The sequence below is a fragment of the Pelodiscus sinensis genome, chromosome 3 (assembly GCF_049634645.1).
Source record: "Pelodiscus sinensis isolate JC-2024 chromosome 3, ASM4963464v1, whole genome shotgun sequence".
Classification (NCBI taxonomy): domain Eukaryota; kingdom Metazoa; phylum Chordata; order Testudines; family Trionychidae; genus Pelodiscus; species Pelodiscus sinensis.
Genome location: NC_134713.1, coordinates 58,311,106 through 58,333,534, shown reverse-complemented (window position 1 = coordinate 58,333,534; position 22,429 = coordinate 58,311,106). Strand labels below are relative to the sequence as shown.

Genomic DNA, 22,429 nt, shown 5'->3' with positions numbered 1-22,429 from the left:
TTCTTCTCTGGCTTACCAAAGATAAACAGGATCCCAGAAAATTCCTCTGAAGCATCATTCTCTTTGGAACCCGCCTCTTAGGGTCATTGAAGACTGCTATCAAATCAAATGTCACTCTTCTCTTCTGCAAACTAAGTAAGCCCGGCTCTTTCAACCTCGCCTCGTAAATCATGTGCCCCAACCCCCTTATCATTTTTGTTGCCTTCTATAGGACTCTCTCCATTTCTCCACATTTTTTCTGTAGGGGGGAGGGACCCAAAACTGGACACAATACTTCATATATGGCCTCACCAATGTTGGTTAGAGGGGAATAATCACTTCCCTCAATCTGCTAGCAATCTGCTCCTACTAATGCAGTCCAATATGCTGCTAGCTTTCTTGGTGACAAGGACACACCCTTGATTCATATCCAACTTCTCGTCTACTGTAACCCCCAAATCCTTTTCTGCAGAACTGCTGCTTAGCCAGTTGGTCCCCACACTGTATCAATGCATGGCATTCTGCCATACTAAGTGCAGGAGGATTCTGCACTTGTTCTTGGTGAACTTCATGAGATTTCTTTTGGCCCAATCCTCCAATATGTCTAGTTCACTCTGAATCCTATCCTTAGCCTCCAGCATATCTACCGTTAGCTTAGTTTCATTTGTTAAATTTTTAAAGAATGTAAAGAAAAAGTCTGAAAAACCAGGATTTTCTAGACAAAAATTAGTTCAATAGTTTTACGGCTATGAATGTTTTACACTGGCCAGGTGAAATCTTTGCATTAAGTTTTGTGTGATAAATATAAACTATCTTAGTTTAAATTAGTCTGTGTTCAGTCTCAAATTTTGACCCATTGAACCTTAAACATCCAGAACTTCAAAATTATTGAAATCATTTTGTGTAACTTTGGTTTCATTTGTAACTTCCTGCTATGGCAACTTGCTTCAGAATGAGATTGCTTTGAAATAGATGACTTTGAAGAACAGTCTCAATTATCAGATTTTTGCCTTTCTGAAGTGTTTCTGACAAAAATGTCCTGGATCTTGTCATTTCTCCTGTTGTTACATAAAAGTAGGGTATTAACCCTTCTGATATATCATGATACATTTTCATTTACTATTTTCATTATAGTATGTAACACAGAAGCACCTAAAAAGTTTGGGCCCCATTGTATGGTGTATGTATCTATAGTAAGGAGAGTTCTAAACAGCTCAGACCCAACACCAGCTGCTACAGTGTTCCCTGTATGCTGTGTGCTTGTGTGACTGCGCAGGCGAGAGACAAATGCCACCCAGTTCATCACCAGAGCACCCACAGTTCAGTTTTTGTTTCTGCTGATGGCACACATTCACATATTCCTCAGTGCACATAGAAAAAATTATTCTGCACATGGATGGGAAAAATCCACGCATGGATGAAAAAGATTAGAGGGAACATTGTTGTTACAGTGCCTGAGACCAAAAGGGACTGCCAAAGCTACTGATCAGCAGAAATGTGGAGGAACTTTTGGGGCTGCCAGTAGCTATTCACCTTGGCAAGACAAACAACCACCATAGGATCCAGGTATCACCCTGAATAGGAGTATAAAAAATGACCCAGGAAGCTGAATATTGTTCAGCTGGGTTGCTATCATGCTTGAAGCTGGGACCCGATGGAGTCAGATAGCCCTGTGTCCCATCTAGGGTTAACAGGCTCCCCATACTAGGCCACAAGGTCTGAGTTTCTCAGCAGTCAAGAGCCAGGATCCCTGAATATTTGCTTCCCCGTCCTGCCTAAAGACCTGTGCAGAGCAGTGCGCAGGGTTTAATAAAGTTCTACTCGTTCAACTTGTGTCCTGTCGACAACAGTTACTCCAGGGAGCACAGGCCCTCTGACTCGAGTTCCACTAATTATGATACAACACTGACTTAGGAAAATCTGAAATTCTTTCTTTACATCTCTGATCACCTTATGTTGCACTCTCAGTTCTTACTCTTCATAAGCCCAGTCTTGCAGTCTATTAGTCACACAATAAGCCCCTCTGAAGCCAAAACATTAAACTATCACACATTTGCTCACTAGCTGAATAAAGGGCAGATGTAGTAGCAGGCAAAAAGCAACATGTATGCTTAAGAGACTTGGTTGCTGTTTAGGAGACAGATAAAGAGATGGATAAATAGGCTATTTTGCAAACACAAAGAAAATGCTAAATAAATATCAAGAATCCACTCCTTATTTGCATCCATCTTCACTTATACTATTCCTATTAATCTCATAGGCCTCTGTTATGGCCTGATCTACATTTAAAATTTAGATCAATCGAGCCATGGCGCTCAGGGTTGTGAAAAATCCACACCCAGGAGCAACACAGCTATGCCTATCTAACCCTCAACGTAGATGCAGCTAGGTTTACAGAAGAATGTTTCCATTGACCCAGCGACTGTTGCATGGGGAGATGGTGTTCCTACAGTGATGGGAAAGTTCCTTCCCTCAGGGTAGGCTGTGTTTACACTGCAGGGTTATGCCAGCATAGTTACGGCACAGTAGCTGTACTTTTATAGTCCGTGTAATGTAGACTTCGCCTAAATCTCTTAGGGTATGTCTACACTACCCCGCTAGTTCGAACTAGCGGGGTAATGTAGGCATACCGCACTTGCAAATGAAGCCCGGGATTTGAATTTCCCGGGCTTCATTTGCATAAGCAGGGAGCCGCCATTTTTAAAACCCCGCTGGTTCGAACCCCGTGCAGCGCGGCTACACGGGGCTCGAACGAGGTAGTTCGGACTAGGATTCCTATTCCGAACTACCGGTACACCTCGTACGGAGGGTAGTGTAGACATACCCTTGCTTCTTTGTGAAATTTGTGTGTCGGGTGTCCTTACTTTTGTATTATTAGTGAATGACTATTTAATTAGATAACAGACCTTGAGGACTTGGAACATTCTACACTTGACGTGCAGGAATTCTCCCTCATGAATACTGTAAAAAGGTTAATTACTGTTTTCAAATATTCAAATCCAGTTATTTCAATTATATTCATATATTTGAAACTTTGTTGTATCTGAATGTGGGTCCAATTTCAGCTCAAGCAAAGGCCAGTTCAGGTACAAAGTTTCCCTACAGCTCAAGCAGGTTCAGAGCCATTGTTACAGTTCAGGACCATCCCTTTAAAGTGTACAAAAACGTGATATATATATAATGACAAGTGTGACAGGATCTCCCCTGGATGCAATCTGAGACTGTGGGACTGCTGTGCCCCCTTCACTCTCTCCAACCTGTGCCGTCTTTCACAATGCTTTGCTAGTGACCAGCAGCAACCCTCCTGGTGCTGTTATCACTCAGCCCAACCACATGGGGAGCCCCACATCTAGCTAGATTCCATGAATGCTCCCAGAGCCACATAAATCACACAAAGAAAGACACCAGCGACAAATCCCCCCAGCTCCCAGCACTGTACCTCAAGAATATAGTGTCTAATTTATTAATTGGCCCACCTCTTCATCAATGGAAAGTGGATACACATAGCCCTTGTGGAACCTGAGCAGATTTGTGAAGCACTTCTCACAAACTCACTGGTAAAGATAAACAGTAAAACAAGTTTATTGACTATAAAAGCTGGATTTTAAGTGATATTAAGTGACAGGTAAAAAGTCACAGTAGTTACCAAAAGAAAAGAAAATACAAACATGGAGTCTCGACTCTCAACCCTATTATACTGAGCCACAACCCGATCAAGCAATTTTTCTCACCTAGTAGATATCGCAGTCCATAATACACAGATTTCACACTAGAAATCTGGACCCTTAGCTAGAATCTTCAGTGTTCTCAGAGTCTTCATTGTTTGTAATGTAGGTGGGTGAAAGAGAAAGACCAGGCACGTGACCCCAGTTTTATACCCTCAGTCTCATTTGCTTGGGAGCACAAGTCCGACATGTCTGGGGGCACTGCTGTGTTTCTAGACAAAGTTGAGCAATTCCCCAGGTGTGGTCTCATGCAGGTGAGTCACTACATTATAGCTCCCTTGCTGGACAATTGCCCTTAACACCTCACCCTCATGTTAATTACTTTCCTTGAAGATGATAAGCATTCCCCTGATACACTAAAGGCATGCTTTATATGTAAAATCATGATGATATAAAAATGAGGACTACAGGGATTACAGGATGCTTCCTCAAGGTATAGAGTGTCACACTAAGGCTCTTTGAAAATAACCTTGGGATTTTTATTCACCTTTTTCCTCACATGACAGACCTCACAGCAATGATGGAACAACAATATGGAAACTTACCATCTACTCCAACTGGATTCTGTGTTGAAGTCTCATTACTTCCATGTGTAAAAAGTAGTTAACGCCAACTACAATACCCAAGATTTCTGGCATTCTTAGTATGTGGTACATCCAGCAAAAATGAATTTCCCTTTTCCTTTTTTCATTTTATGGCAGTCATATCAGACATACAGTTCTTAATTCACTGCACAGGGAATATGTGTTATAAATAAATAATAAAGCTAAGTCTTTATAATGTGTAAAGCAATACTCTGCCAAAAGAAGAGTTATGACGAAGAATAAGTTTAATAAATTATATTTCAATTTAAAAATATGGTATGTTTTTAAATATGGCTATTAAACTATTGCCATGAATTATTTTTAAGAATGTTAAGAAATTGACAAGATCTTTACTCCAAGACATAAGCAAGAATGATCATATATTATAAAAAAGAGAATCCAAGCTGAACCAATTACATTACTTATATACCAAGCAGAAATGAAGCTTTGCAAAATTCTCTGCCAAAACCTTTTTCTATTTAGATGTGTTTTAAAGTAGACTGCACGATTAACTAGCTAAGATTTTTTAAGTAACATTCTCCAGATTTCCATATTAAAATGTGACTATAAAAACAAATAGTATTTTGGGTATTATCCCAAAATATAGTAGATGCAGCTAGGTAAGTAATGTCTCTTGGGTTTAAGGTTTCATTTTGTTTCCTAAATAAATTACATTAGTAAATAAAGACATTTCTGATATGAATAATGGACCCATGACAGATTAATCGGATTATTTTTTCTTAACAGAGTTCTGAAAAGATAAAAATTAATCTTGTAGTCTGAATAATAATAATAATATAACGTAATTATTCTTCCAAATCATATGCTAGAATTTGTTTTCTTTTTTTGTTATTTTATTTTTTCTGGTTTTTGCATTGGTACATGAGATTTATTTTATTTAAATTAATTAGCATTAATCATTACTTGATTTCTTAAGAATTATTACTTCCTAACAATTATTCAGCAATTTCAACGATGAATACCTTCCTGGATTTTATTTACTTAATTCATAATATGTGGCATATTCAACTCTTTTAAAAAACTGAAGACTCAAAAGACATTTCAAAGATTTTACAAACAAGCTATACAGTATTCAGTTTCTCCTACTTTACTTACTTAGTAAGAACATAAAAAAATCTTGAAGTGTCAAATTCTGCATTCCCTCTACCCTGCAAAATATGTATCGGTTTTAACAGCACCTTCCAACTTTTGTTGTGCTACTGTAACTAATAAGATTACCTCCTCTGTAAGACTACTACTCAGTGTTAAATAGTTTGATAGAATCAGGTCCTAATATTTTAGTAGAGAGCAATACTGTCATCCTGACAGGAGTGTCTGCCTTATTTCTCAAACTGTTAAAATAAATTGACACTTTAAAGAAATTATTTATTTCACAAAATTAAATTTTAGAGAAAATGCTTTAATTCCTTTTAAGACAGTTTTTCTCTCCCTCGTTTAGATAATTAATGCAATAAATATAAATGCCAATGATTTTTATTTATCAGTATAGAAGAAAATGTGCAAACTTTTAAGAGAATATATTAAACATAAAAACAATCCATAAAGTATTCTTACATTTGATATTTTCAATGCACGAAGCTCAGGAAATTTAAATATATGGCTCCCCAGCAACTGAAAATAAACCTTTTTATGCTTTAACTTATTGCCTTCTTAAAAAAAAAATAATGCAGCTGTGCATATAGGGAGCTCCACTTTTGCAGGATTGGGTCCTTAATAAGTTGTCATTTTTAATACCATAATAGATCATTGCATCATAATGTGGTGAAGAATTATGTTTTGGCCTGGCAGCATTTTGTTTCTAATTTAAATATGCCAAAAAAGGAAAAGAGGAAAACATTTCTTAAATGACCCTTTTCGAGGACAGCAATAAAACGTAAATCAGGTTTTAAGTAAATTCGGCAAGAACTGGAAAAAATACAGCAGGAAGATTTTTTTCCACACTTAGTAGCACATACTGTACATTTTTTAGTGAATGTTTCAAACGTAAATCCTTACTCAAGCTAAAATTAAAGTTTCCAGTTCAGCAGCTGCTATTAGCATAAAGTACTTCAGATGCATGGTATCCTTAGTATTCTGACAAACTAATACTGTATATACATTGCATTGAAACCTCTATATTTAAGACCAATCTCACAAAGAACGTTTCAGAAAAAGGTTTTGTTTAGTTGAAGAAATACCTTAAAAATTCAAAGGACATAAAGGTATGGTGTATGTATTATTTATATAAACAAATAACATATTTATATAATACTGTATATAAATTATATAGGTATAAATTAGGGTAAAAATGTATTAGGCAATCTGGCAAACATTATTTAAAACTGAAACCTGATCATGTCAATTCCAACTTCCAATTGTGAAAGTCATACTAGTTCATCTTCTTACTGTCAGATTTGTTCTCCAGAGTACATACAGCGATAGCACTGACAGGGTGGTGGAAGCCAAGTGAGAGATTTCAACATTTAATGTGTTAAAACTTTGCCTTTTAATCTATTGATTAAATACTCCTGCAAATGCACACGGTCAGGCATGTGAAACACTATAATTGTTATAACTGCATTGTACCTGAACAGTGGAACTAATCTCAGATGCAAACCCTCCTGTCAGAGGGGCCTCATGGCTGATCAGCAGTCGTCCAGTCTTTGCCACTGACTGAAAAAAAAAAAAAAAAAAAAAAAGAATACCTCTTTTAAAAACAAAAATCAGTTAAAATTTGTGTGTTGCTATATTTCTGTAGAAAACTCTCACAGTACTTCATGAAAAATTATATAAATTCTGTAATTTTAAGCTGTAATGACAAAATACACATTTTCCCTTACTGGTTCAGTACAACATTTTATTCGCACGGATGAATGGGCCTAAAGAGCTATGTTCTGATATTAGCAGAATGAGAATGGGATGCTAGATTTCTTTGGGAATTGAGCATCAATATCATATTTTGTTTGCAAACTGATAATGAAGATGGAATTATATGCCATAGTTTAAATTGACCTTATCAAAGTAAACAATGACATTTCTGAAGAGAAACAAAAATAAAATAAAATAAAATAAAATAAAATAAAATAAAATAAAATAAAATAAAGAGTAAGGGCTTATTGTCCAGCTATACCAAGAGAGGAAGCACTTAATAAGCTTTTAGTTAGGCTGCAACTTTTGTTGTTAGATGTCTGGAACTACCTGGCAGATAAATGTGGAAAGATTCCCACAGTCATTTAATATCTACCCAGGGACTTCCACCTGTCCCCAACCCAATTTTTCCATGTAGGTACCCCACTCAACCCATTGCTGGGACTGTACCATCTCCCCCTTGAGACAGGGTTAAAGTGGGCAGTAAGAAAGGGGGATTGCGTCCCAGCCGTAACAGTTATAGAGGCCCTGAATGCCACCCATGTTACAGTCCTTTTATCAAGACCTCCTTTTAAGTCCCTTACGAAGCCATTTATCCAGTCACTATATCCCTTCCCTGTGGAGTACCTACACTATACATCCACCTCATACTTACATAATGAGTTATGACATTAACTCATGAGGGCAGGGGACTGGACTCGATGACCTCTTGAGGTCCCTTCCAGTCCTAGTATTCTATGATTCTATGACATCACAGTCTAACTCTCCTCACCAATCACCATAACTAATCCCTCCCTGAACCAACTGTGGGAAGGCCAAAACAAAAAAATCTTCTGCCAATCTGGTGGTGAGGGAAAATTTCCTTCCAGACCCCTAGAAGAAAGCGGTGACTAATGCCCACAGCTGGTCCTGACCAAACCTGGTATTTTGCCACCTCAAAGGGAAGGAGTATGGATGATGCTCCACCTGCTTTTTCTGTCAGGCTTGCCCCTTTTCAATTCCCCACCTCTTCTGATCACTGGGGATGAGTCAGAATTGACCCACTAACTCCACTCCCCATTTGCAACAGCTTCTGAGCCTCTTCTTTCTCCCCTCGACCCCCTCTGTAGAGCACTGTATTCTTTCACCCAGAAAGCCAGACAATGGTCCCCCTCACTTCAAAGTGCAGTGAATTCTGAAGGCTTGTGTGATAACGTTTATAAGATCAAGTTCTACATAAAGCTCACAGACCGTGAAAATATTCCAATAAAAGTTTGCTTACTAAAGAAAATTGAGAATCCTAAGAAAGAAAACAATTTTTATGTTGCAATTATGGGTAAACTTTTTGCATGAAAGAAGACAGAAACAACATGCAAACATTAGATTTAATGTGAACTGATCAAAAAATAGTTACATGGCACATAATATGTACTGTGTGTGTCAAGCATGTAGTGGTTCATAAAATGTTTTATTTATAGCAGATATGTGTTTATGTTGGATTTGCTGCGAACCATATGGACAACAGTTAAGTGCCTTTAACCTGATAACCAATACAAGACTCCACTATAGCTGAACATCATGAAATGTGTTATTGTAACTATTTGCTAAATCTCCTTGACCTGGGCAACCAGAGAGACCCACAAAGTGAAAACAATTTGACCGTCATCTTTCATTTTTCATAATACCCATTTTATCATTTTGTAATGTGCATATAAAAGTTACATTAACTTCTGGAGTCGCACAACAGGAAAAAAAGTCTTATATATTCAACTTTTGAAGCCTATTGCAGTCAGATTTTTAAAGATAAGCACAAGAAGCCCAAAGAGTTAGTTATTGGGTGCAACTTTCCTAATAGTTCTGCAGAGGCTACTGTAGTATAACACTCATGGATAATTTCTCCATCTAATAGGGAAGCTAAACGGGTATTTCTTAAAACTAAAAAGGTAACTTCTATTTGCTATAGAACACAGATTAAACCCTGATTGGAATACTTCTCATTTCTTTAGGAGCCCAGGAGTGTTTTAGCGGTTTTGAACATCTGGATCACAGATGCATTGGCGAGAGGCAGACCAGTATGAGCTATATTCTGTAAATAAAGCAGTTTTGCAACAGTCACAGGGATACAAGACAGAAAAATCATTTAAATATTGGAAAGTAATCAGCAGTTAAACAGTCTTAAATTTCTTTTCACTTGCACTAAACACCCTTATTAAAAAACAGGAGATATGAACTACTCCACCAAGCTACCAAAAATTCCTAGAGACAGTTCCTCATTGCAAAGTGTATTAATCATCTCACTCAAGTTTTTGACTAACGAGATAAAGAATTTTATGGAACCTTTTTTTTTTTAAAACTAAAAGACATTTTGTTCCAATATTCTTCTTAATATAATTTTGTTCTCTGAGGGATGTGTACTGGAATTTGGAGTTTTCCAGGCTATTTTAAAATCTACATTACACTCTTTATTTTTGAGAATTTCACAACATGAAACGTACAGCCATCATATGACAGTAGAAAATAAGGACCCAACTGTGCAAACCCTTATTCCTGTGAGAAGTCCTTACTTGTACAATCAGTCCCATTGACTTGAAGAATATTTTACACATTGGGAGCAGACTGTTAGAAAGAATAAGGGTTTGCATTATTAGACTCTAAGGCTTCCTCTGATTGTTAAACCTATATTAAAACTTGATGGAGATTGCCCCCAGTGCTGCATCACAAATGATGGCACTATTTCTCAGTAAAATGTCAACAACCAGATTACTGTGGAGAAGTGCTTCATACCATATGACCACTCAGAAGCTGTGCAGCTTGGAAAAGAGTAGCAGCATTTATGTTAACTACCGTGGTCCCCCTGGAATTGTTAAAACCATTTAATTTCTACATACCTGGAAACATATCTCTACTTTTAAAAACAACAAACTGATCAAAGGAACTGGGTGGATGCATTTCTTGTACCAAAGTTTAGTGAACCTAATGTATCTGTTTGAAAATGTGACAAGGAGTCATAGTATGAACTGCCTGATTTCTGTATTTGAAAAAAGCTTCAGCTTCACAAATAACTGTTAATTGTTGCTTGCAAACGGATAAAGCTTTGAGTAGAACATTATAGGATCGTTTATTTCTAAAAATTTTTAAAAGGGTTTATTCCCTGATAAACCTGAGGCCAAAGGCACTCCACATTTGTCTAGCCAAACATGTGGTTTCAGGAATAACTGAACACAATCCCACCTTTAAAAGGCAAAGGTGGTTCAAGAGGGTACCCTTATCAACCAAAGATACACTTACAATGGTAACAGCAGCTCAGTAATCAGCATAGCTCCACTGGCACAGAAGTGGAGAAGCATAGTACTGTGGATAATCAAGTGCTTATTTAAAAAAAAAATGTTGCTATCATTACCTTTTCTCCCCATCCCCACTCCGTCTGACATCCCTTAATAGGAGGGTTGGCGAAGAGTGTTAGAAAATAATGAATTTCACAATCCATGCCATAATTATTTTCTTCTCCTTTTTGCCTAGTGTTTGGTTTTTCTTCCTCACCCTCTATTTTATGGAACCTCTATCTAAATCTTGCTAGCTTCCATGTGTTCAAGCTAGAAAATACACACACATTTTACGTTATGTAGCATATTTAAAAATTTAAAAATACAGCATATACTAGATGGGTCAAAAGACTGCTGCCGAGATATAAAGCTCTTCTTTTCTAATTTAATCCAGGTTGCTCGTGATGGAACATGTGTTGCCATCTGACAGCTAATCAGGATCAAAGAAAAGCACTGCTGGTGTTTGCACTAATCCCTAAAATGCACCTTGCTGTCAGTTGCAACATAGTGGCTAAAGATTCAACAGGCTCAGAGACTTCAACTATCCTGGTCCTCACTAGGAAGTAGTCCTTCCCAGGCAGTGCTGAAGCAAAATTAGAAGGCATTGCTTTAAACTGTGGCTATTGCCTGTGCTGTGATATCTGCTCAATGGAGAAAGGGCTCAGGGCTCATGATTTCTAAATTCACCTTAAAAAGGAAAATATATATAAAAAACAAACAAAATTTACTTTTTCCTGCCTACTTCCCTATAGGGGTTGCTTTAAAATAGTCCAGTATGTTAGTAGGGAATATGATGATTACAAAGTAACATTCTGTCATTATATAAAAAAAGGAGTAGTTCTATCCTGATAAGGAAATATTGTAAAGCTTTAATATTTGCAAATCCAGTATTTGTGAACTGTGCCCTAAGGGTTTTCTGAACTATGGCGCTATGTTTTTGCAATGAAACATCTTTGAAAATCAGTTTCCCCTTCTCTCTCACCACTCTCTTTATCTAAAACATTCTATAATTATTTTATTACCATTTTCCTCCTGAATTCACAATTTATTATTTTGGCAGCTTTTTCCACACCTCCTAGTGCTGACAACAGAGGGAAATAATATGATTCTGGCAATTCTACAAGTTCTGAAATGTATGTGCTGACATCATCACTAACATACTATGCCCTTATTGATGAGAAAGCAGGCTTAACTAAAGCTGACTGTCAGCCAGCTGCATTTTACATTATTACTTTAAACATATCTCAAGGGCACAATTTCCATCGTAACCAGCTGGTTCATTACCAGGCCAATACCCCCCTAGGGAACCATGAAAAGCTAAAAGTACAAATTTTGCTACCCTCTTGTGTCATGTGGATAAATTGTGTTTATTTTCTAAGAACTAACAGACATCCATTCTCAGAGCAAAAAGATCTTCAGTCCTTTATATATAGGCTTGACAAAATCTGATGCCTATCTTTATAATTTTGACAGATAATATGGATGTTTTATTTTTAAGCATTTTTGTCCATTTTTATCAATTTACATTTTTACACTTGCAAGGAATTATTGGATGGACAATTATTTAATTACAGTATATTCTAAAAGTGAAAGTTTTATAAAAACTTTAACACACAAATTGTCAATAGCACATGTCAAAATATACCAAATAAATATCTTTAATTTAACATATCGTATCTGTTTTTACTATTCATTTACTACTCTGTTTATATAAACCTAATTTTAAAAATTTAAATCACACTGGATTTTGACTCATTTCTCAAGATACATTTGTCTTACTTTGTTTATCTGTAATCTTTCATTACAATAGTTGGAAATATTTTCATCAGTATGAGTGGATATAGGGAAATCTACATCTACCAACATTTATTGTTAAAAATCTAATCATTACAACTTTATTTACTGAAAACATCATTATTTGTGTACTCTGGAACAGGAAGAAATTAAGTATTTTAAAACTATCAGTTTTAGAGATGGTCACAATTTCTTGTTGGAAAAAACACTCTTTTCAATTTTTAAAAGAGTAAGAAAAGCGGTTAGATACTGAATTTTTATTTTAAAATGTTCTACTTCATATTTTAGCCATATTTGCATCAAAATGATTCTTAAGAATGGTTTTAAAAATTCATTTACCCCAAACTTCATTTTTTCCACTGCAAAGTGGAATTTGAGTTTATGAAATTTTTTTTAAATTATTGGCAAAACCACTCAAAAATATTTCAAAAATGAAAAATGCATATATTTCAAATGCTTAAAATACGAAATTATCCATGAAATTGTTTCCCCATGTTTGACTAGTTTTAATTATTTTATTTTCTGTACATTTATAAAAAATTCTGGGGAAAAATCCCTACAAAATGGCCTTATATCAAGACTTCTATTAATGTTTCAATAACATAAATAAAGTCATTAGTCGGATTTTCAATTGTAAGTGAAGAGGAAAAGCATATACAGGCTCTGACGTTCAAGCCTTTTCATATTTTTGTCACTATAATGGTCTATTTGGTAAGCCTATAATTCACCTGAACAGAATGGATACCTATTTGAAGTAGGAATACTCTATGTTCTTCAAAAGATCCATCACAGCTGAAAAGAATATTCTTATACAAAAAAAGACAGATATTAATTAGCTAACCAAATACAAAAGGTGAAAACCTAATAACTCAGATATCTAAACACATTCCTTTTACAGAGTCAGATTCCCACTGAAAGGAAAGCAAAGAAAGTCTTAGAATCTAAATAGTTTTGCTTTAGTTATACTGGATACCTGATGTACCTGTGGTTGGTTTTACAAGAGGAATAAGATTCAGATAAGCTAAAATGAAGGTAATAAGCAAATTTTTTTCACATACTAATCAGTCCTCATTAAGAAGGATTTCTCAATGGCTAGCAATGAAGTGATCATACCCAGGATAAACCTGTTAAATGTTCTTAAAGGAACACTGAGAAGAACTACAATAAATAAATTGCAGTCTCACATTACAATGGTGGAGATATGAGTAGACACAGATTCTTAGCTGGAACATTGGTGGCAAAAGTTACCAGTCTAGCCAGCTAGATCTGAGTGTAAAAGTATCAGATGCTTATTCTTTACAACACCTAAGAAACCATTTGAAACAGAATTAATTTGTATTGTATCATAAAGGGTTAGTAAAAAATTTCCAACTGGAAGTAAGAAAACTAGTGTTTATGAAGAACCAGAAAAGATTCTGTAATGTTCAAGTGATTGGCTTCTTGGGAGGAAGAAAAGAAGAAAATCTAATTTATTTTTATTTCTTACTCAAACAATTGTGAACATTTAAGGACCACGGATGTGGCTGGACCATGGAGTCCTGGCTGGGAGCCCTGTGGCAGGAGGGCTGGGAGCCTGGGGGGGACAGCTAGAGGCAGTGGGGCTGGAGCCCTGGCAATGGAGACCCATTAGTGAAGCCAGGGCAGGGCAGCGGCACTCCTGCTACTGGAGCCAGGGTCAGGGCAGCAGCAGCCCTGGTAGCAGAGCAAGGGCTGGGGTGGCAATAGCAGCCCCAATAGCAGAGCTAAGGCCGGGGCCAGGACCATGACAGCTCCAGTAGCAGAGCTGGGGTTGGGGCCAGGACCGTGGCAGTGGTAGAGCCGGGGCCAGGACTGGGGCTGTAGCAGCTCTGGTAGCCCGGCAAAAGACCTGAACCATGGCAGTCCGGCAGGGAGTGCAGCTGGGACTGGCAGTGGAAAGGGGCAGTGGGCTGGGGGGCTAGTAGCAGGAGACCTCCCCAGTCCAGCAAATTCCCTCATTCAGAACCTGTCAGGTCCCAAGGGTGCCGGACAAGAGAGGTGCAACCTGTATAGGTTTGTAAGAACCTACCAAACTCCAAGCAATAAAGGCTCGTGCTTTTAGAACTATAAGTCTGCAGGTTCAGACTACATACATGATAATAGTAAGCGTTTTGTTACAAGCAGTTAGCTGAACGCTAACTTCCTCCTCCCCCAGCATCACCCCTAAAAAAGACTGTGATAAATACCCAGCTTAGGTCCTCCATCAAACAGCAGCAAAATGTGTGAGCATTTTTACTGTCTTTCTTACTGTGTCTGACACATAAAAACAAGAGAGTGTCCTACCTACAGGTCACAGAAAAAAGGATGTGGAAGTGGGTGGGTTTCAAGCCGTTTTAAAATTCATTCCAACCTTTTGGAACAAAAGAACAAGAACTAGAAAAAGCAAAACAAGGATTAAACAGCATCCAATTCCAAGAAAGTCCACTGCAAAATATTCTAAAGGAAGAAAATTGAGATAACTTAAGAGGCAGAGGATGAAAATATATTTACTGTCAGATGAATTTCTCTGCCAAAACGCTGTAGTTTTCCTGTCACAAGTACATCCAAAACTCATTAGCTGCATGACAGAATTTAAATGAATAAAAATGTAGTTTAATTACTGTATGCTGTCCCTTTGGCTCTTTGAAAGTAATTATTGTTCAGACCCATATTTTAGGTATTGTTTTTGATGTAGTAAACTAAAATTTGAAATAAGAGTCAAGATTTCCATTTGTTGAATCTAAGCAGTGTTGCTACAGCTGCAAAGGGACATTAAGCACTAAGAGGACTAATGGAAAAAGCATACAATATTTCAGTATGTTAAAAAGATGCAATTGCCAGACAACTCAGAGAAAACAAAAAGGTGGCTTCTCCACTTAACCATATTAAGTCCAGTTGGTTATTGTTCCCATTCTCCCTCTTTTCCCAAAAGGAAAAAAAATTAATTACACATTACAATGTTAGAAAACATTCTATTTGTTGAAAAATAAAAAATAACAAATAGTCCTGCAGCACCTTACACACCTACAAAAAATGTAAATGGTATCATGAGTTTTCATAGGCACAATCCACTCCTTAAGATGAAACTATTTCTTTCTATTTGTTCTTCATCTTCAGACATTTTGGGTTATTATTGTGTATTGTACCACACTTTTACCTTATGTATTTAAAAGTTTAACATTCTCTATGCTAAATATAATCATTAAATGAAAAAGCTAATACTGATACTGTACTTTCTGGTTACGTCTACACCGCAGGCTTTTTGTGCAAGAACTGTTTCAATCAAGGTCTTGCACAAAAGGTCTTGTACAAGAGCACATCCACACTACCATGTGCTTTTGCACAAGAGCGTCCATGGCAGTGTGGATGCTCTCTTGCGCAAGAAAGCTCTGACTGCCATTTTAGCCATAGAGGTTTCTTACACAAGAAACCCCTGTTGCCCGTCCACTCTGACTTCTTGCGCAAGAGCTCTTGCACAAGAGGGCTTATTCCTCGTGGGGAGAGGAATAACTCTTGTGCAAGAAGCCCTCTTTTCCGACGCTTCACTGTAAATTTACTTACGCAAGAATGCACGGGCAGTGTAGACGCTCCGCAAGTTTTTGCGCAAGAACAGCTGTTCTTGTGCAAAGCCTGCAGTGTAGACGTAGCCTCTTAGTCTATTGAAAAAGAAAATAATTTTTAAAAATTAAAGAAGTATTTAAAATTCAGAATTTCAGGAGTCAGAGCTGTCCATTAAAACAATCCTTCACAATGAAACAAAGGCATGCTTATTAGGGATGCCAGAAAGAGGTTAACCAGTAACCACTAAGCTGGTGGCTTATTGGCCCAGTTACAAGGTAACAGGTTAACCGGCTTGGTCAACTGGACACTACCTGTGGCTGCAGCAAACCCAACCTGAGCAGCATCCTCCCCTCAGCTGTACACAGCCATGGCAGGGCAGGGGATGGAGCCCTCGGTGGAGTCAATATGCATTTTGAGAAAATGAACATAAGTTGGTCCATCTCCAGTTTGCCTCAGATAAGCCAATATATTTCATAGTTTATCATCACCTGAACATACACAGCTTTGATCAGAATTCCCCAATAAATCACTTCTAAATATTAGATTACTATGGTAGCTTTCTGGTTCAGTTGGTACTTATGATGACTTCCTGGTGACAGATAAATCACTGTTGTCACTTTCTATTTTCACTGTTGATGCATTTACAGGAAACTACATTATGAGGTCTATAGTTGTACAACAGCTAGGACACTATGCATTATAATAAGCAAATCAACTACATATTTGAGAACATTTGTCTGTCTGTCCAGCCATTTGTCTTTGTCGGTCTGTTCAAGAATTCCTCCTAAACAGTAAGAGCTTGGACTGCCAAATTCAATATACAGCTTCCTCTTATCATTGCTTAAAGCAAGATAAGGGATTGGTGGTGCCAGGAAAATGAGATGTGCCTGGAATGGGATTGCTTCTCATAAAAGCATACAGAAAAAAAGACAGATTCACCAGAGAGGTGTAAGGGGCTGGCTGGGATCGTGCCCTGCTCTCAACCTAACGGTCCAGCACAGCTTCAGCCCTGAGTCTCCCATCCACTAGGCACCCTTTAGGGATAGCTAGGGGAGCTCAAGTCCTCCCTCCCTTGATTCTTAGGGGAGCATTTCTGGCTGTTCCTGTTTGTCAGGGAATTAAGGGAAAGTGCACTGTTTGTTGATGAACCTGGACCTGACAAGCACTCCTCCCCTGGCTGTGCATACTAGAGCAGCAGCAGCCACGAAAAGGTGCTCCTTACCTAGCCCCAAAATGCTGCAGTGAGAGAGGGCTGGGGTAATCCTCACTCCCTGGGGCAGCCTGCAGACTGAACCCCTCATCCTAGCCACTCACCAGACCAATGATTTAAATGAAACGTGCATTTTCATTTTAGTTTCCAAGAAAAAATATTAATTGAGTTAATTGAGCTAAACAACACTGGGTTAACTATTTTAATTAACAATAAAAAAAATAATATCTAGGAGGCAATTACCTGAGAGTACTGCCAACTAACTTTTAATTTGAGGCATTTTGCATCTCATACAGGCTACTTCCTCTGGAATCTACCAAAAAGCCCAAGCTAAACGACGGGTTATTCTAAATGGCTGAGAGTCTGCCAGTTCGACCAACAGCATATTTTTTCAGACATCTGTCACAGAAGTATTGATGAACTGATGAAGGTCACTTAAGTCTAAAGTTTTTCATTATATAAGCTCTAATTGTCAGAAATTAAGAATTTCACAGTTTGGAGCAATCCAATAAGACCTAAGTAATCTATTAAGTTGCATGTGAAGGTTTGTTTATCAGTTGGAACTATTTGAAGCAATGAATGGAAAGGGGAAAAAAGATTAAACGCTGGAGATTTACAAAGCCAGAAGAGAGAAATTGGTTAAGAAATGTTGTAATAAGATCCCAAAGATGATTACCAATCTAAAAATATTAATAAAGTTGATTATAAGTCCTTGTAAGTACAGTAACTGACTGGTTTGCTTATGCGGAGTGTGGCTTACTTCAGAGGCTTTTTAAACCAGTAGGTCACCCAGATAATGTAGATGTGCATTACAGTCCATCAGCTGTAACAAGTGGCATGATCACAACTTGGTAGTATTTCACAGGAAACAAAGACGATCAGCTCTGCTCAGAAATTAAAGGGAGAAAAGTACAGATAATAATAAAAGTATCTGGGAGCCTTTTCTTTTTAAATAACTACTTAATTTTTTTTCATTTTAAATTATGTTTTTCATGAACATAGATGTAATGAAAATGAATTCATTAATCTGGAGAAAATGCCTGAATTAGATTATAAAAGTAACACTCTTACTATGGCTTTATGTACAAATGATTTTGGATTTTAAAAAGGATTCATTTTTGTAAATAATCTTTCTGGCATCATAGACAAAAAAGAGGAGGAGAGTGTGTTAAAATTCCATGAGGCACAATTTTTATGGCATCTAATATTCATCTGTCTATAGCCCAAGGGAAGACAATAATATTTTGTCTGTCATCTCTCCTTGAGGGCCCCTGTGCACAGTACATTTTCATTATCTGTTGGTTGAGTTGTTGAAGGATTTGAGACAACCTTTCCCTTTTCTGAAGCTGGAAAAACATTTGTTGGCTCCAGATGAATGAAATCCTTAGCAGGAATGCCTGCTAAATCTGGCCTGGTGGGAGAGTTATATATCCCTACTGGAAAGCAGGAATGAGGAAACAGGTTAGTAAGTTTGGATAAATCCTTGAGACATTTCCAAAGGATTCTCCAAGCAGCTTGATCCTCCTGTAAAAGGGGATAAATAAAATTACTCTTAGATGTGCAGAATCCTTCTTATTTCTTGCTTTTAATAATGCTTTTTCTTAGGTTGTGTGACCAGGTTGGACTTGATTAAAACAGTCTTTGCTGACTGCTCAGGATATTACTACTCTTAGCCAACAGAATGCCAGATAACAGCTTTTGTTTATGGAGCATTTCCCCTTCTTTCTATTTTATATATAACTGTTCTTTAAGAACATAAGAATGGCCATACTGGGTCAGACTAAAGGTCCATCTAGCCCAGTATCCTGTCTGTAAACATTGGCCCATGTCATATGCCCCAGAAGGAGTAAACACAACAGATAATCCTCATGTGATCCCTCTCCTGAGTAGTTATAGCTAAATGAATCCCCATCATATTGTATGTATAGTTGGTATTATTTTTCCAATGTGCATTACTTTACACATTTATTCCTATATAAAATATTAGCATCACAACAAACAACAACAACTAAAAGAAGCAGCTTCTGGAAAATATGAGACAAACTAGATCAAATTCAAGGCAACAAAGCAACAAAAATAACTTATTTTCTTATGACAGATGCTTCATTCTCATGCCATATATAGCTCTCTTTATGGGCACACATATACTGCAGGGCAAAAGTCAAATTAAGTTACATAACTTCAGCTGTGTCAATTGAGTAACTGAAGTCGAAAAAGCTTAATTCGGCTTTTGGCACCATCTACACAGCAGGAAATTGAAGGAAGAACACTGATCCTCAAATTCCCTTACTCCCCATGAAATGAGAGTTACAGGAGTCGGAGTAAGAAGTGCTTCATCTCAAAATTGTTTCAAAATAATGGTTTGCTGTACAGACACACACTGTTATTTTGAAATAACGTCAGTTATTGTGAAATAACGCTGCTGTGTAGACATACCCTATATATTAGCACAGTCTTATAATAGAAAACGTTAGGTAAACTTAACTACAGGTGGCACTTGCGGCTTCTCTTCCTGTTAACTGCTATTTGATCAGAGGATAGTCCCCTAGCTAATGACTAAAATTAGGGATTCTGTTTTGAGAACAGATGACATTCTTGTTTCCTTATTTTGAATTTGAGCCAGTTCATTTCCCCAGAGTCTCCAGAAGCTTTGTGTTTTCCCCCCTCTAATTGGACTTGGAGTTGTGAAGTGTTATATTAAACCTAACACCTCGATCCATCCAGAGAAGTACTTAATCAGAACTTTCAGCACACGAGTAGACCATGTGCTTAAGTGCTTTGCTAAATCACAAATAAAAATAAAACAAAGAGAAACAGAAGTAATAAATCTGGTAATGGAGCCGTTTAGGTATGATTCAATATCCATTGAAATCAATGAAAAGATTGTCATTGCCTTTAATTGGCATAGGATTGGGTCCCTAATGAAGGACAACAGTATTAAGCTTGTGGCCCAGCCAGAAATACATTTAAATACATTTAAATACATTCCTCCCTAGGATTAGAAGTGACACTTGCACATAATGCTTCACTAAGGAGAACTCTTAGCTTCAATCCCCTAAATTGGATTTAGATGTACATCTCTCTTAATGTTGCTTATGAGATAAGACATCTAACTGTATGAAAAGATGGGAGAAAAGAAATCCAGGTACAGTTGAGCAGCAGGCTTTTGCTGGAGGGGAGAATCACCTGTGACAGAATAAGCATTTCTTGTGATTACTCACTCAGAGTAATAGAATTAATCTCACGAGATAGGTGACCCTTGGAAAGACTACTACCCCTGTCTCAGACCCTGTAGCTTAAAGTCACAATACCAGGTATATTAGCAAAAGATACATTCCTTTTCTCATGTGTACAAGCTTGTGGAAGGTTATGATGGCTGCAGTTCAGTAGTGGCGGGGACTTGAAAGCTGTTCTTCCAACAAAGGTTATACTGGAGATTTTCAAAGAAGTGAAGGCAATGAGTGGAAAACAGGGGAAGTCACTGTGCTCGTCTGCTGCTCAAGTGGTACCAAAAGTAAAGGTTTCCTTTGATTGTCTCACTTCTGTGTCCCACATCCAAGCAGAGACTTGGCACAAAATTATCTTTATCAGCCACATTACACAGCCTTTGAGCATTTCATGTCAAACTGTCCCACAGACACATTTTCTCATGATGAAGCTGAAGAACTCTCATTTGGATGCTTCTTTACATATCAAACTTCCTTAAAGTAAGTGGGTGAGGCTCCTTTGTGTCTTCATTTCATCATCGTCAATTAAAAAAGGAAGAGCCCTGCTATAGGACCTGCAGTAGAAAAGACAGAGGCACTGGGGATAATCCCCAGGGAGCTGTAGTTAGGGTGGGCTAAGAAAACTATGTTTTGCTTATGTTTGGGAAATAAAACAGTGCTTGGAAAAATGGTGAATGTGGCAGTGAAGGCAGAACCTTTTCATGCACCTATAAGCCTTGAGCACCAGTTTCACAATTTGCCTGATAGTTTCTAACAATCATTTATACTCTACTCATCATGTTCCTCCATTTGTAAGTACAGTGGAAAGGTCACATTTCTTCAGACAAATCATACAGATGAATAATGACTAAATCCACTGATAATATTCTTGTTTTAGTCAGAGGTGAGTGGTGGTATGGGGGGAGTTCATTATCCCTGTCTTCACACCGTTTTTCATATGATGAATTTGAAAAAATTGCCCCTGCTGTTGTTATTATGCTTACATTTTACTTAGGAGAAACTTAAAAAGCTGAAAGAAGATGGGGAACAGAAGAAAAAAATTGAGTGAAAGGTATTATGACTTATCTGACTCTGCTGCTCTCTCTTACCTTTTAATTTTACTTACAATTTGGATCAATTTACCACATCCTGTACTATTTACACTTTGGGGTAGCCGTGTTAGTCTGTAACTATAAAAACAAGTAATCCTGTGGCACCTTAGAGATTAAGATATATACATAGTATCATGAGCTTGTTTGGGCAAAATGAGATGATGAAGTGGGTTTTGCCACAAAGGTTTATGATACTATATGTTTGTGTTAGTCTCTAAGGTGCCACAGGACTACTCATTGTATTTATATTTTGTATTTGCCAAGCAATAACACTCCCTCTCACAGCAAACTCCTTGGTTTGCTATTTCTGCCCATCAATATATTTCCTTTAGTGTCATTCCCTCTGCCATTCTCTGCATTGTAGCTGCAGGCTGTAATGCTTAAAAAAGCTACCCTCTGGATTAACTAAAAAAAATAAGCTGTGAACTCCTCAGTACTTGGACTTTTTTTTTTTAAACAATGCTGAGAATACTAACATAAAAAGAGGAAAAGAAAGTTTGTGAATCCACCTATAAAAATTCACTAAAGTGGCCATCCCTAATTTTAACTATGGCAAAGAAAATAGCAATGTAATGTATCAGAGGGGTAGCCGTGTTAGTCTGAATCTGCAAAAGCGACGAGGAGTCCTGTGGCACCTTATAGACTAACTGAAGTGTAGGAGCATAAGCTTTCGTGGGCAAAGACCCACTTCGTCAGATGCATGTCTTTGCCCACGAAAGCTTATGCTCCTACACTTCAGTTAGTCTATAAGGTGCCACAGGACTCCTCGTCACTTTAGCAATGTAATTAATGACTCGTGCCAGTAATTTCATACAAGAGATTTATAATGATTTGACTGCTGTTTAGGGGCCCAATCCTACAAATACTAACAACTACATGTCATTCTACTGAGAGTGATTTAAAGAGCACTACACTGATCAAAGCATTTGTAAAATTGGTGCCTAAGTATGCTCAACATGAAGCCATTGTTGAGAGCTTATTGTCTTATTATAACTTTTAGTCTTCTTCATGTGTTTGCAGTAGCAGATTACAGATCTCATATAACTGAGTTCATGTTCCATTCTAAAATGGTAAATTCTGACCAATTTCAA

At 37.4% G+C, this 22,429-nt stretch overlaps 1 protein-coding gene across 7 annotated transcripts in view; it reads right to left on the bottom strand.

Annotated features, from left to right (window-relative positions):
* Window positions 1-22,429, bottom strand: part of BCKDHB (branched chain keto acid dehydrogenase E1 subunit beta) — a 239,865-nt gene that overhangs the window by 74,456 nt on the left and 142,980 nt on the right. For 6 of the 7 annotated variants that reach the window (XR_012902582.1, XR_012902583.1, XM_075923806.1 and 3 more), the window contains one exon: window positions 6,875-6,961. The exons of the other annotated variant lie outside the window; for it this stretch is intronic. Coding sequence is in view for 3 of the 6 variants with exons in the window: in XM_075923806.1 (XP_075779921.1) it covers window positions 6,875-6,961 (87 nt within the window). In the remaining 3 variants the exon portion in view is untranslated. Of the gene's footprint in view, window positions 1-6,874; window positions 6,962-22,429 lie in introns of those variants that run through there. 7 annotated transcript variants of the gene reach the window in all.